The sequence below is a fragment of the Canis lupus genome, chromosome 15 (genome assembly GCF_003254725.2).
Source record: "Canis lupus dingo isolate Sandy chromosome 15, ASM325472v2, whole genome shotgun sequence".
Classification (NCBI taxonomy): domain Eukaryota; kingdom Metazoa; phylum Chordata; class Mammalia; order Carnivora; family Canidae; genus Canis; species Canis lupus.
In genome coordinates, this window is record NC_064257.1 from 19,886,706 (window position 1) to 19,900,698 (window position 13,993).

Consider the following 13,993-nt stretch of genomic DNA (forward strand, 5'->3'; position numbering starts at 1 on the left):
CTGCATGGACATTAAGTGCAAGGTCCCCAGATGGAGGCTGGTATGTGGAGGAAGCTGGCTTCACGAACCCCAGGGAGGACACTGCATGCTATTGTTTTACCCTCGTCCTCTGTAAGACTAGTTTCCAGGACCCTGTGCCTTGTTTGGGTGTATCCTAAGCCTCTATTCAAGTGGGTCACATTCCCCTTCTTGTTTCATTGGCACCAATGCCAAATACTGTATTCTACTTCTGGACTCCTCAATCGAGGCACCATACTTCCTCTTCCTAGAGGCTGAGAGGGCAATCTGGGGAGGGCAGAGAGATCTAGTAAGAGTTGAACAGAAACTGTTCCACGTCACAGAGTTACCCAGGCTAGGTCCCGAGCTGGGCATGTTGCTAACATTATCCCCAACTTTGCTACGTTTCTGCAAGGGTAGGTGCTATGATCCTTACATTATAGACAGGAAAAGGTTAATTAACTTTTTAAAACTCTCATGGCCTATAAATTGGAGAGCTGGGCTTCAAACCCAGCCCCATCCGACCCAAAGCCCAGCCCATGGTCTTTCTATCACAACCCACTGCTTCCTCATTATCTCAGTTTCCAGTAACTAAAATATTTTTAGTCATCAGTTTGAGTAATTCAGATTGACAATCATCTACTGGGGCACATTTCTCAGGGCTAGGGGAAGAAAGAGAACCAAAAAAAAAAAAAAATTAAAAATATAATGTAGGGATCCCTGGGTGGCACAGCGGTTTAGCGCCTGCCTTTGGCCCAGGGCGCGATCCTGGAGACCCGGGATCGAATCCCACGTCGGGCTCCCGGTACATGGAGCCTGCTTCTCCCTCTGCCTGTGTCTCTGCCTCTCTCTCTCTCTCTCGCTCTGGGACTACCATAAATAAATAAAAAATAAATAAAAAAAATACATCTTTAAAAAAATATAATGTATCATAAGGCCTGTTTAGTTGATTTTTTCTATCTGTATGTACAACCTCATTTTTTAAGGGGACATCGCAGACCTTCAAATCACTGTGATTTCTGCTAATTAGACTGTCAACAATAGGTTTACCCTTAGACGAACTGCAATGTCCACTAGGGGTCTCTATTCTGAGGCAGCAGTCTACTTATTTACCGCCCAAACACCACTGCACATTACACACACCCAAGCCGTGTGAACACATGCACTCCTCCTCTTTGTTATAAGGTTTAGCTGTTTGAGCTATGTCCAGATGTGCTTCTCCTAGTTTGGCAGGTGCACTGTGAATATCACAGTCTATTGCTTCAAATCTAATGCTCTTGCTCTCAAATCCTGTTTGATTAACAGAAATAACGCCAGGTCTGAACTCTCAGAAGCATTATTAAGGACAAACAGCAAGATACTTTTAATTTTTATCTTGTCTGTAATAATATGAAATTAAAATTATATATTAATTTTTAATGTGAGTCTTTTATACAAGTATTTTGTAAGGTTAGAAAAAAAAATTTTTGTTTGACCCTCAGGCCTAGAAGACTCCCTGGAATCCTATACATAAGGATGAGAAATTCAATGACAGAAGGAAGCTCGACTTGCTCCTCTGTCCTTACTGTTTGGAGTCCGCTCTTTACTTAATGAGAAGCCATCTGAGGACTTTGGCTTGCCCGAGGAAACCAGTTTCCCACTGTGACTACGCACAGGCCTCTAGGTAATCTGATGATACATACCAAGACTGACAGCAACTTCATCTAGAGAGATGGTGGTTTTCTCGCTTGACAAGGGATAACTTGGATAGCGAGCTAGAAACTTTTGGCACAGGAGTCCTAGACTTTTCTGTTTTCTGCTTGGCCGTTGTTTTTCAAATTCGTCCACAGAACCGTCTCCAACAACATCAAGCTATAAAAGGCAGACAAAAGGGAGAGATGTCACAGTTAATTCCTAACAGAGAAAGTGCATGAAAAATGGAAGAGAAATGCACAGAGAAGTGAGAATGAGTTATTGGCAAATTGAGGGGGATGTCCCAGTCCATACCATCCTAGATTCTGGATAAAATACAAAATTTCCTACTCCAATTTTCTTTACATTTTACTGATTGTTTTCTTTGGACTGAATTTTTTCTCCTTTGAAACTTGAGGATGAGTCTTTTGGTTAAAAGCTGAAAAAATGATAAACGAAGTTGTTTATGGCTTGTTACACCCTCGCTACTAATGTACTCACTAGGTCAGCATCACCAGGAGCTTGTTAGATACAGAGTCTCAAGCCGCATCCCAGACTTGATGTATCAGAATCTAGATCTTGGGTGATTTCTATTGACATAAATGTCTGAGATCACTGGCGTGCACTGTGTCACCAAAGTGTTTTATTTTTACAACTGGCTAAGGGTTGATGGAACTGAACAAGGGCAGCTAAATCTTACTGCTCCTTATTCTTTATTTTAAGTACACTAAAGTAGTGCCCTTGTCTCATCAACCCACATTTGAAAAAGGCTCAATTCAAGCCTGAGAAAGTAAAAGGCTTTTCAATGAACAAATTCAAGGAGAAAAGTGATATGATGATCTTAATGGCTTCAGAAAAAGCATTTGCTAAATTTAACACCCATTCATGATTCTCAAAAATGCCTAAGAGAACTTCTTTAGTAAAAAGTGTATCCATAAAAACCCAACAGCAAACACATGTCTTAATGGGAAAATCTTGGAAGCGTTCCCTCAAAATCCAGAAAATGATAAGGGTGCCCATTATCACTGTTCCTCTTCTACATCATATTGAAGATCCTAGACGGTGCATGAGGACAAGAAAAAGAAAGTGAGGTAAGGGATTAGAAAAGAATAAGCAAACCTTTCATCCTGCAGAAGACACAACTGTTTACATATAAAACTCATAAGTATCTCAGGCAACTTATGAAAAATAATAAGTGAACTCAGCAAGGTAGCTGTAAAAGCAAAACTACATTTAAAAAACCACCCATGTTGCCATACAGTAGTAACAGAAAATGAAATGAAAAGACATTATTTACAACAGCAATAAGAATGATGAAGTTTTTAGGAACAAATCTAGCAAAAATCTATTTGTGTAAAATATTAAAACTTAGATCTTAGGGAAAAGCACTCAAAACTTAGAGAAATATACTATCTTCATGGATAGGAGGGCTCAGTATCATAAACAGGTTTATTCTTCTCAAGTTAATCTAACATGCAATGCAATCCCAATTAAAATCCGATCTGAAGTATATACAGAAAAACAAAAAGCAGAGAATAGCCCACACACTCTGAAGCAAAATAAGGTGAGTCTTGCTTTACCTGATATCAAGCCTTATTAAAACATGGTATTGATGTAGGGATGCACAGATTGACCAAAGGAACAGAAGACAGCCAAGAAACAGATGACAGAGATAGCACTACCAACTTAGGAGAACAAGAAGGAAGGACTACATAAATAGTTAGGCGGGGACAACTGATTACAAGCAACGTCAAAAAAGACAAGCACCAAATTGAAATGTAACACAGTGAACACAAAAAGGTTTGTTTTCAAGATTATACAATAAACTCTTACATATCAGCATTGTAAAAAAAAGAACCCAATAATAATCAGCAAAGAATATGAACAGACACTTCACAAAAGAGGGGAAAAAAACATGGTGGCCAGTAAACATGTGGAAAAGGGCTTAGATGCATTAGTAACCAAGGAAAAGCAAACGACTGCCACACAAAAATACACAACTGTATACCCATTAGATTGGCAGAAATTAATAAATTTGACAGCATCAACAGCGTCAGAGGAGATGTGGATCAACAAATGTTCATGTATTATTGGTGGAGGAAAATAGCACTTGGGAAAGCAATTACTTTGTGGATATTTGCATATCCAATGACTTAATAATTTCACTACTAGATGTATATACTCAAGAACAGTAGTTCTCAAAATTCTGGGGCATAGAATCCCTTTATAGTCTTAAAAATTACTGAGGAATGTCTTTAAATTGATTCTTCACTACCTTTTGATAGAATATTTGGTCATATAAAATATACTTATCATGTACATAATATCTTTAGCACCCAAAATCAGATTCAGGACATCTTTTTCTCTTCTCCTGTTCCAATTTCTTCATTTTGGTAATTTTTATAGCACAAAAAATCCCCAAAAGGAGGAAAAATGGAGAAATAACTAACTTTTCTAAACAAATCTTGGAAAAAGTTTGAAGGGAGAGTGAAAATTACTGACCATTAATTTTTTTTTAAGTATATATATATATGCTGTTTATTCTATAGCCCTGGTTCCCCAAAGGACAGATAACTTAAAGATGATTTAACTTTAAGGCCTCAAACTAAAGAACTGAACATATATAAAAATAATGAAATTTCCCTCAAAGTCAGAACAAAATTACAAGTTGCAGCAGCATTAAAAAAAAAAAAAATCCAAACTTCTTCACTGAATCAAACTTACTAAATGGTTTGGCTTAAAAATGACCATTTTAAAAATGTGTACTGGGAGTAGTCAAGGCAGTAGCATACAGAAGAGAAAATAGCATTCATTATGAAAAAAATGAGACAGAATTCCATTTCAGCTATAAATAAGATATTAAGTTTTGATATATTTTGATATCTATAAGTAAGCAGGGATTTGTAGATGAAAGATACTGTCTAACCTACCTAAAGGCATTTTACCATTACAGACATTTGACATGCCATTAAACCACCCCAATAGCAAAAAAAGTAAAGCGAGAGAGAGACATTAAGTTTAATATTGCTTTTGGCTCAAGAATAACTGAATAGTGGAGAATTTTATGACATGCATATAATCAAGTAAAAATTTAAAAATTCTGTAAAGCCTGAGGAGTGCAGCCTGTTTACCTGCAGGGAGTCTGTAAAGGCATCATCCTTGTTTTCAATGGGTCTGAACAGTCCCTTTTTCTTCTCCCGGTCTCTTATGTCCGGGCTGGCAGCACTAATGAGCATCTTCAGGTTAGCTGTGGGCGTCCATGGTTCTGTCTGCTGCCTTTGGTCAACAAGCTTAACTGGAGTAATGGGATTTCTTTCTGGAGTGAAGATTTTTTGCTTTGATAAATCAATGGGTTCATTTTTTATTGGAGTCTTCGGGGCCATCCTTGAGCGATCAACAAATATGTTTTCCTATTTAAAAAAAAAAAAAAAAAAAAGAGAGACCTTTTAGCAAGAAAGAGAAAGGGCAGGTATAGGCTAAGAGCATTTTGTTCCCATGATTCACTGAGACATGAAGATACAAAGAGACCCTATGTTCAGGGCTGAAAAATATCAGGCTAGGACTAATGAAAATAGGATTCTCGGAATCCAAGAGTGGTTCAGTGAGAAAATGATCATCACCTACTGCTTTCATTTTTTTTTTTTTTTTTTTTTTTTTAAGATTTAATTATTTAGGAGCACCCAGGTGGCTCAGTGGTTGAGCATCTGCCTTTGGCTCAGGTTGTGATCCCGGGGTCCTGCGACTGGGTCCTGCATCAGGCTCTCCACATGGAGCCTGCTTCTCCCTCTGCCTGTGTCTCTGCCTCTGTGTGTGTGTGTGTGTGTGTGTCTCATGAATAAATAAAAGCTTAAAAAAAAACTTTATTTATTTTAGAGAGAGAGAGAGAGCAAGCAAGAGGGAGGGGCGAAGGGAGAGAGAATCTCAAGCAGACTCCCTGCCAAGTGTGGAGCTGATCCCAGGACCCTGAGATCGTGACCTGAAGTGAACTCCAGAGCAGGTGCTTACCTGACTGAGCCACCCAGGCGCCCCTCAGCTACTGCTTTTAAACATACTTCTCATGGCATCTCTGTAAACAAAGTCGTGAGTGTATCTGTCCCTGGTAGATACTTGTAATAGCTGGGGATGATGAGGGCAACTGTGAGTTGAGTCCATATTGCTTCTTTATTTACAAGTTTGCACTAACTAGTGCAGTACAACTATGCTTTTGTAGTTCAGCGTTCAGCAGGGCTAATATAGCAATTAGTAGCAGGATCTACGGAAAAGTATCCAACAAAATGCCACATTTCAAACCAACCAGGAGGGCTATTATTTCCCTAGAGCAGAGCTTCAGAACTGTCCATGGTGAAGGACCAGGGTTTTTTATTTCCAAACTCCCACATACGGATACATGGTTTTACTTCACAGGATTCATTTGCAACTTCCACCCCTTGTGAGTCTCCATTTGAGTTGGTCAAACAATCTACGCCTGTTCAACAGGAAGAGACCACTGATCATAGGCTTTGATGCCATACGGGGCAAGATCAAATCGCTAGAGCTAAGTGCTTGACTCTCAAGTTCTGTTCTTACTTTTTTGCAGTTTAGCAATAGTTCGTTGGATTAGCCCAAAGCCCTCAGACCACACTTTGAGTAGATCATCTTAGATAATTAGAAGAAAAGATCAACGATGCATCCATTATGTCCTTTAGTCCACTATCAAGGAGTTAAGTATATGAAAGCTACATTTGGAACTACCAAGTAATGAAAACAAGCTTCTTCCCCCTAAAATAAGGATTTGCCATTTGAAAACAGAAAAGACTCTGCTCTTTCTGTAGCAGAATTCACCTCCAGGCAAGAGTTCATGGTTACTTGGATCAGCAGAAGCTGCCAGCTGGCCACGGTGAGGCTCTGCCCTGGCGTCACTGGAAAGAAAGGAGGTGGGATGGGGGTGATGATTTCCCACCCCAGCAGCAGTAAGCAGCCAGCACTGCCTCTATGCATATCTTTTGACACGTCCCTCCTAGTGTGCATCATCAGTATAAAAGTCATTGGTAAGTAAGAAACAGCTGACAGCAGGTTTCTGAAATCCTGCATCTACAAATGAGCTTGTCCTGGGTGCACACTGGGAGGTCATCATCACAGCTCCAACAAAAGGCACCCAGCAGGCCACTGATCCCCACTGGCACCTACGGAGAGGTGGTATGGGGAAGTAGCTCTGCATGCAGGCTCTGGGCCCAGCTTACCCGCCTCTGCCACCTATCAGCAGCGGGAGCGTGGGCAAGCTGCTTGTCTTCACTGTATCTTAATTCTCTCAACTGGAAATGAAGTTCATAAAAATACCAACGTTGAGGGTAATTAGAGTAATTCCTGGCCTATAGTGAGCTCTCAATAAAACTCAGCTGTTCCCTGCTCCCCTCCCTCCCCTTCTTTATTACTGTTCATTCTGGCACTCAGAGCTAATGCGATGCAGCACGTCACTTGGCCATTTAACTTTCTTCGGTGCGTACCTTGACTCATTAATGAGACCGTGCAGTTCTGGAGGTCAGGGAGCAAGTTCCACACGTCTCATTCCTCACAATTTTTGGCCCAGTGCCTTTCCCCTTACAGATGCTGAAAGGACACCATGCCTTGATAAACCAGTTTTCCAAAAAATATCCCTGTGGCAGAGGGTGTGGTCCCAGCTCTGGAGGTGGACAGACCTACCCTCCTCCTGCACTGTCTCTAGGGTGCCTGCCTCTACTCATAGGAATGAGGAGCTCCTGCTTTTTCCCTACAGAGGAATACTTTAGGTGGATTATTTCCTCCAACACTTCGATATATTTTCACTGCAGTTTAAGTAAAACTTAAAACAGGAGGGCAGTTAGGTTACCTGTGAAGTTGTGATTGACCACACCTCTACATCAAAAGAAAAAAAAATGCCACCCAGATTTGCATTCTGAGATCTCAGATGGGCAGAAAGGCCACTGCACTCAAGTGCACCCTGCTGCACCTGTCTGGCTAACGCAGTCCTGACACCGTGAGTGGAAAGGGAGTCAGAATTTGGAAACGTGGTTTTTATCTCAGCTCTGTGTCTTTTTGATACGGGACCCATTGTGTGTTCTTTCTGGCCCAAGTCTCCCTATCGATAAAAGAAGGGGTCCCAGCTGAAGCGAGGGTTCCAGTGAGGCCGGCCCGCCGTCGGTGGCCACAGGGATGCACGGAGATCTCCTCGGGGATCCAGGACTCCTTCCCCGGCCGCCGAAGGGTGGCCCACAGGGAGCCCTTGCCGGAGGCTCTGGGCTGAGAGGGCGACTCCTCCAGGATCGCAGCCTCCGGGGGGCCTGGCCTGTCGTGATGCCGGCAAAGACAGCAGCGACGGAAAGGCCGGACCCCTGGCCCCCGGCCCGACGCGGGAAGGACTGTGCGGGTCATCCTAGATGGCAGTGGGGTGACGTGCTAGACCCCGGAAGCGGTGCTGCGGATCTGCGGGCTCCCACCGCCCCTCCCACCCCCGGGCGCCCCGGGCACGGCACCGGGCACCACGGCAAGGGCGGCCTGTACCTCGCGGTCAGCATCGCGCCGGGGCCTGGCGTCCAGGGCCGTGGGCTCTGCACTCAGGACAGCCCGGCCCGGGTCTCTCACACAGCTTTGATCTCGGCCCCTCAAGGAGCACATCCAGCTGTCAGCCTTGTCCAGGCCCTTGGTGACATTTGGCCAGCTGCTCTTCCAGGTCCATCTGGAGCCCATTCCGCGCGTGCCCACAGCACACTTGCTTCTCTTCGAACCCGCCCTACCCCATTACCTTGACCGCTATCCGCTGAAACCCCACCGATGGCTCGAGGCTTGCTGCGAAGACCGCATGTTAGGAAGGCCTCCTGCTAGCTATCAGACAACTGCTCTCCTTCCCGTCAGAGCACATTCTAGAATGGGTAATCCACACCAAGGGCTTTCTCCTGCCCATCTCCCAGGGGGTCCTCAACCACCAGGCCATTCTGCTCCACTGCTCTCAGCCAGCCCGCTCTCACTTGCCAAATCAATAGCGCGATTCCTCACTTGACCTCACCGCAGTGACTGCTGACCATGTGCTCTACAAACACGCAGCCCTTCGGAAATGGCACACTTTCTCTCTTGGTTCTCTACCCACTTCTCTGACTGCTTCTTCTCAGTCTCCTTCCTTGGTTCCTCTTCTTCCACTCTTAACAGCCTCCGCCCTCCGCTCTTCTCTGTTCACGCTCTCTGTGATAGTTTACCCACGCTCACGTACATGGCTCTGAAACCAAGCTGTACAGGGCACCTGGGTGGCTCAGTCGGTTAAGTGTCTGCCTTCAGCTCCGGGCATGATCCTGGGGTCCTGGGACCGAACCCTGCATCAGGTACCCTGCTCAGTGGGGAGTCTGCCTCTCCCTCTCCCTCTGCCCCTGCTCACTTTTTCGCTTGTGCTCTCTCTCCAATGAATAAATAAAAGATCTTTTTTAAAGATTTTATTTATTTATTTATGAGACACACAGAAGAGAGAGAGAGAGGCAGAGACACAGGCAGAGGGAGAAGCAGACTCCATGCAGGGAGCCCGATGCAGGACTCAATCTCGGGACTCTGGGATCATGCCCTGAGCCAAAGGCAGCCACTCAGCCACTGAGCCACCCAGGCATCCCAATAAATTAAAAATATATATTTAAAAAGAATTTAAAAATTAAATAAATAAAATAAATAAATAAATAAAAATTAAATAAAACCAACCTGTATGTTGGCCATTCCCACATTTGTATCTGGCTAGGACCTCTCATGAATTCTAAAACCAGGCAACCAATGCCTCCTGCACATATTTATATATAATCCCACAGGTACAAACACATATTTCAAATCAAACATCTTTTTTCTTCATCACTCTTAAAAGTGATGAATGACCTTCAAAGAAAACCAGTGCTCACCAAGTCTGGCCACTGTCCCCAAATGTACTTGCTCATTTCTACTTCTTACTGGTTCCCCTCCTGTCCACTTGCCTAAGTTAGCTTTCATTTCTTCAAGCCCTTGCTTGTTGAGCTGTTATCTCCTTCCCAAAGCACCCCAACAGCTCAATCCTTATTGCTCACCTGTGTGTGCAAACCATCCATTTTCTTCCTTTGGCCTCCCTAAATGAGCCATAAATAACTTAAGAGGAGAGTCTTGTTTATTATCTCATAACCAGGTTCTGTAGATTTGGGTGATTGAAAACTCTTACATGTTTAAAAAAATTCTCAAGTAGCAAGAAGATGCATGCATAATACAGTACTTAGAGTTGTTGACCAACATGCAGAAAGTCAGGAAGAAGAATTCCTTTAAACGCCAGCTGACCCATAAAACGCTGTACCAGGCATCTCTCAGAGGGTTTCAAAGGAGTACTTCAGCACGCTTAGCTTCTGGCCACTGAGTATCTTGAACATCTCTTGAATACCTACACCTCATGCTGTTTCCTCTGCCCTCCATCTCCGACTCGCTCACTCTTGTTTTTTTGTAGGTTGAACATCCTCAGCCATTGAGGCTTAGTCCAGATGTTACCTCTGCCGTGAAGCTTCCCAAATCTCCCCAGGTTCCCTGTGAATTTATTTCGTCCTCCTTCATTTTGCCAAACATTTTGCCCCTGGTCCTATGATGGCACTTACCAATCAGTTGGTTAGTTTTGCAACTGAGACCATGAAAGTCTCCCAGGGAAGTGAGAGAAGGGGCCTACGTGTTTGTCTCTGAGTTGTCAGTACCACCGAGGACAGCGCCAACAGTGTGTATTCCTGGGTGCTTTACAAACACCTGAAGAGGGAGGTGCTATTTATTAGCTCCGATTTACAGAAGGAAAAAACAGGCTTGAGAGAGGTGAGGCAACCTAAACCACTGTATCCCAGCACCTGGAACATCAATATTTACTGAGTGACCGAAAAAAAACATTAGTTCAAGATTATGGAGCTAATAAATGGCAGAGCGGGAAATCAAACCCAGATCTATGTTACTGCAAATCCCATGTTCTCACCATCCCTAAAATCCTCCTTCCTTCACTATATAGAAAAGTAAAAAGGAGACAACCCATGCCCCCCAATATCTGGACAGAAGCACTGTTCTCATCCCTTGCCTTCTCTTTGAGAGGTGAAATAATCCCTGCTCATACATTCCATTTCAGACATTTTAACTGCTTTTCCGATCTCTTTTGAGCAATTTGAGTTTCTCTCTACAAGCATTAAAATGTCAAAGTTCAAGGGGACGTAGCACTCACTGATGCTAACTAGAGTAGAGCGCCCTTGTGGAAGGCACTTAATAAAAAAATCACTGACCCAGAAGTAAAGAAGTGAACACTGACTCAGGCTTTATATAAATGTATACACATTCCTTCAAGGCTGTCCCATCCAAGTTATAGAAGAAAACAAAAAGTTTAGCTCTGAAACTCCCAAAGCCAAAACTTTCAATATACATTTCAAAGTCTGGGTATTTCCATCCTCACAGGGCTTATAGGCCATTTTTAGAAAGTCCTCTTGAGAACAGTAATGTTCCGGTATACTCCTTTTCCTAACAAAAAATTTTTGAGTGCTAGGAATAGAAATCTACAAAAAACATACAACAGCACACCTATCCAAAGTTATCAGCTGTTAAGCATACTTCAAAGGTCCACATAACAGGTACTTTGCAACCTGGCAGTTTCACCACTGATGCTAAACCTAAAAATAATACCAGGAGCCCAGAGAAGTTCAATGCCCAAGTAAGTTGCTATGCTCCTATTTGTATCCAAAGTTTCTGGATTTATCTACTTGACTTCTGCCTAAAAATGCTTACACATTCACTAACGAGCTTACACATTCACCTTTTCAGTAGGGCACTGGCTGGTGAGTGCAGCTGTGCTGATGCCGATATGGTGACAGTTTGGACATTACTTTGGCCACTTTATTTCATTATGTTTCTTGAAGGCACAGCCACGGTCTTAAAAATCACAAGGGATACAAAAAGGGAGGGAAAGGCTTAGTACAAAACCAGCAGGAGCACCGTTGAATATTCAGAGTATGCTAGTGAGCTAAGTCATTTTATCTCCCTATATATCAAAGAAGGGCACAGGTCATAATTTTGGGTGAATGGAACAGCCGCTAGGTGCTGGTTCATCGGTACGAAGAACATTTCAGCCTTTCACAATCCAGCATCTACAGTATAAGGTCTATTTTCTTGGGAACTGAGGCTTCTACCATTCCTGCACAGCATTACCTAATTCCACTCTTGACAACTCTAAGTATTATAAACTTTTGATTGCAGCACATCTTCGATTCATATAAACTGGTTCCAACATTACATCTAACTTAGACTCTTCCCACTGCACAATGAGTGAGAAACTCAACAATAATGGTTTGGATGCCTCCATTTTTTAAAAAAGTACATTTCTGGGCAGCCCGGGTGGCTCAGTGGTTTAGCGCCGCCTTCTGCCCAGGGTGTGATCCTGGAGTCCAGGGATCCAGTCTCACGTCGGGCTCCCTGCATGGAGCCCGCTTCTCCCTCTGCCTGTGTCTCTGCCTCTCTCTGTATGTCTCTCATGAATAAATAAATAAAACCTTTTAAAAAAAATACATTTCTATAATGTTCATCGAAATTATGATGTTTAAAAGGTAAGTACAAATGGCATGCTGGAACACTTCATTGAATTTGACATCGCCATCCTAAATATGTTAGAGCTTTAAGGTTGTTAAGTGCACTTACCTTTTGCGCATTGTCCCCATCTTCGATTGCAAAATCTAGTCTGGACTGCCTGGGGTTGATCAGGTCTTTTAAGGTTAAACAGTTTACCTCCATCTGAAATGCACAATTACATTACAGAGTGATCTTACAATCAGATGTTTTCTCCTCCAAAAAAAAGATACCTCTTTGTTACTTGCTCATGAACATGAACTTCACACCTTCCCAGGAGTAAAGCCGCCCCCCCAAATCTGAAGCACATGAAGGAACACGAACATTTAAAGTGCGCTGGGAAATTACTTAAAAACCTGGGATAAAAAAAAATCGACAAAAATGCAATTTTTTTTTTTTTTTTTTACGAAAAGCAACAGCACAAAACAAAGTTACCAAGTCGGGAGAGTGTAGGGCAGATCTGTCAGAAAGTACAGGGTCTCCAGGGTCAGTTAATTTTGGCGCAAAGAACTGGGAGGAATTCGGCTCCGAGGGGGTTTTGAATGGGGGCGGGGAGGGAACCTGAGCGGCCGGGAACCCACCGGGCTTCACCGCAGCCCGTTCCCCGCCCCCGAGCAAACCCCAGGATCAAGGGGCGCAACGAGCCCCCCAGATGGCAGGGAAGGCCAGTCCCTTCCAGGGCTCCGCGGGAGGGGGCCTGGAACCCCGACGGTCCGCGCCGCGAGGCCTCGATCCCAGATCCCCGCCAGCAGCCGCACGGGAGGCGGGACGGCCGCCGGGTGGGTCCCGGGGTCCCCGCAAACCCGCGGCCCCCTGCGCCCCCCGGAGTCCCCGCGACCCCGCGGTCCCTGCGCCCCCCGGGGTCCCCGCGACGCCCCCGCCCCCCCCCCCGCGGTCCCTGCGCCCCCCGGGGTCCCCGCGACGCCCCCGCCCCCCCCGCGGTCCCTGCGCCTCCCGCGACCCCTGCGCCCCCCGTGCCCCCCCGGGGTCCCCGCGACCCTGCGCCCGCCCCCCGCGGGCCCCGCGCCTCTCATGCCCCCCGCGCCCCGCCGCTCACCCCCACTGTGGGAAGGCCTCCTGCCCCCGGGCCTCCCCCCCCCCGTGCCCCCGCGCCCCGCCGCTCACCCCCACCGTGGGAAGGAGGCCTCCTGCCCCCGGGCCCCCGCGATCCAGGCGGGCGCGGCAGCAGCGCGGCGAGCGGTCAGCGGGCGGGCGGCGGCATCGGGCGGGCGGGGAGGCGCGCAGACCCCGCTCCGAGCGCCCCGAGTGGCGGGGCCCCCGCGGCGTCCGGCCGCGCCGCCGCTCCAGCCCCGGGCCGCGGTCCCCGCGAAAACACCTCCTCTGGCGCCTTGAGCCCGAATTTGAGAACCCGCCAATCGGCGGCGGGCGGCGGGCGGCCCCGGCCAATGGCGAGGCGGCACGGCCCGGCTCCCCGCCCCCCGGGTCTTGGCGCCCCGCGCCGCGCCTCTTGCCCGCCGCCGCCAGGCGCTGCCGCCTCGCCCCCGCCCCCTTCCGGGTACCTGGAAACCTCGGGCCCGGAGCCCGTTCCAGCCGCGGACGCGGGAAGGGGGGAGGGCGGGGAGCGGGGAGGGGAGAGAGCAGCGGGAGGGGACGGGGAGAGGACGGAGAGCTGGGCGGGGAGAGGAGAGGAAGGAGGGAAGGGGTGGGAAGGAGAGAGGAGGGGAGGGGAGGGTGAGAGGACGGAGAGCAGGGGGGAGCAGGAGGGAGCAGAGGAGAGGGAGGA

General features: G+C 46.2%; 1 protein-coding gene across 5 annotated transcripts in view; it reads right to left on the reverse strand.

Annotated features, from left to right (window-relative positions):
* Positions 1-13,600, reverse strand: part of E2F7 (E2F transcription factor 7) — a 40,828-nt gene extending 27,228 nt beyond the window's left edge. For 3 of the 5 annotated variants that reach the window (XM_049094026.1, XM_049094024.1, XM_025438968.3), the window contains exons 1-4: positions 13,375-13,599; positions 12,322-12,414; positions 4,800-5,078; positions 1,680-1,848 (exon numbers count right to left, since the gene is read on the reverse strand). In XM_049094026.1, coding sequence (XP_048949983.1) covers positions 1,680-1,848; positions 4,800-5,078; positions 12,322-12,414 — 541 coding nt within the window. In that variant the 5' untranslated portion in view covers positions 13,375-13,599. Of the gene's footprint in view, positions 1-1,679; positions 1,849-4,799; positions 5,079-12,321; positions 12,415-13,374 lie in introns of all 5 variants that reach the window. The other 2 variants (XM_049094025.1, XM_049094023.1) reach the window with 2 other exon arrangements.
* Positions 13,601-13,993: the final 393 nt, after the last annotated feature.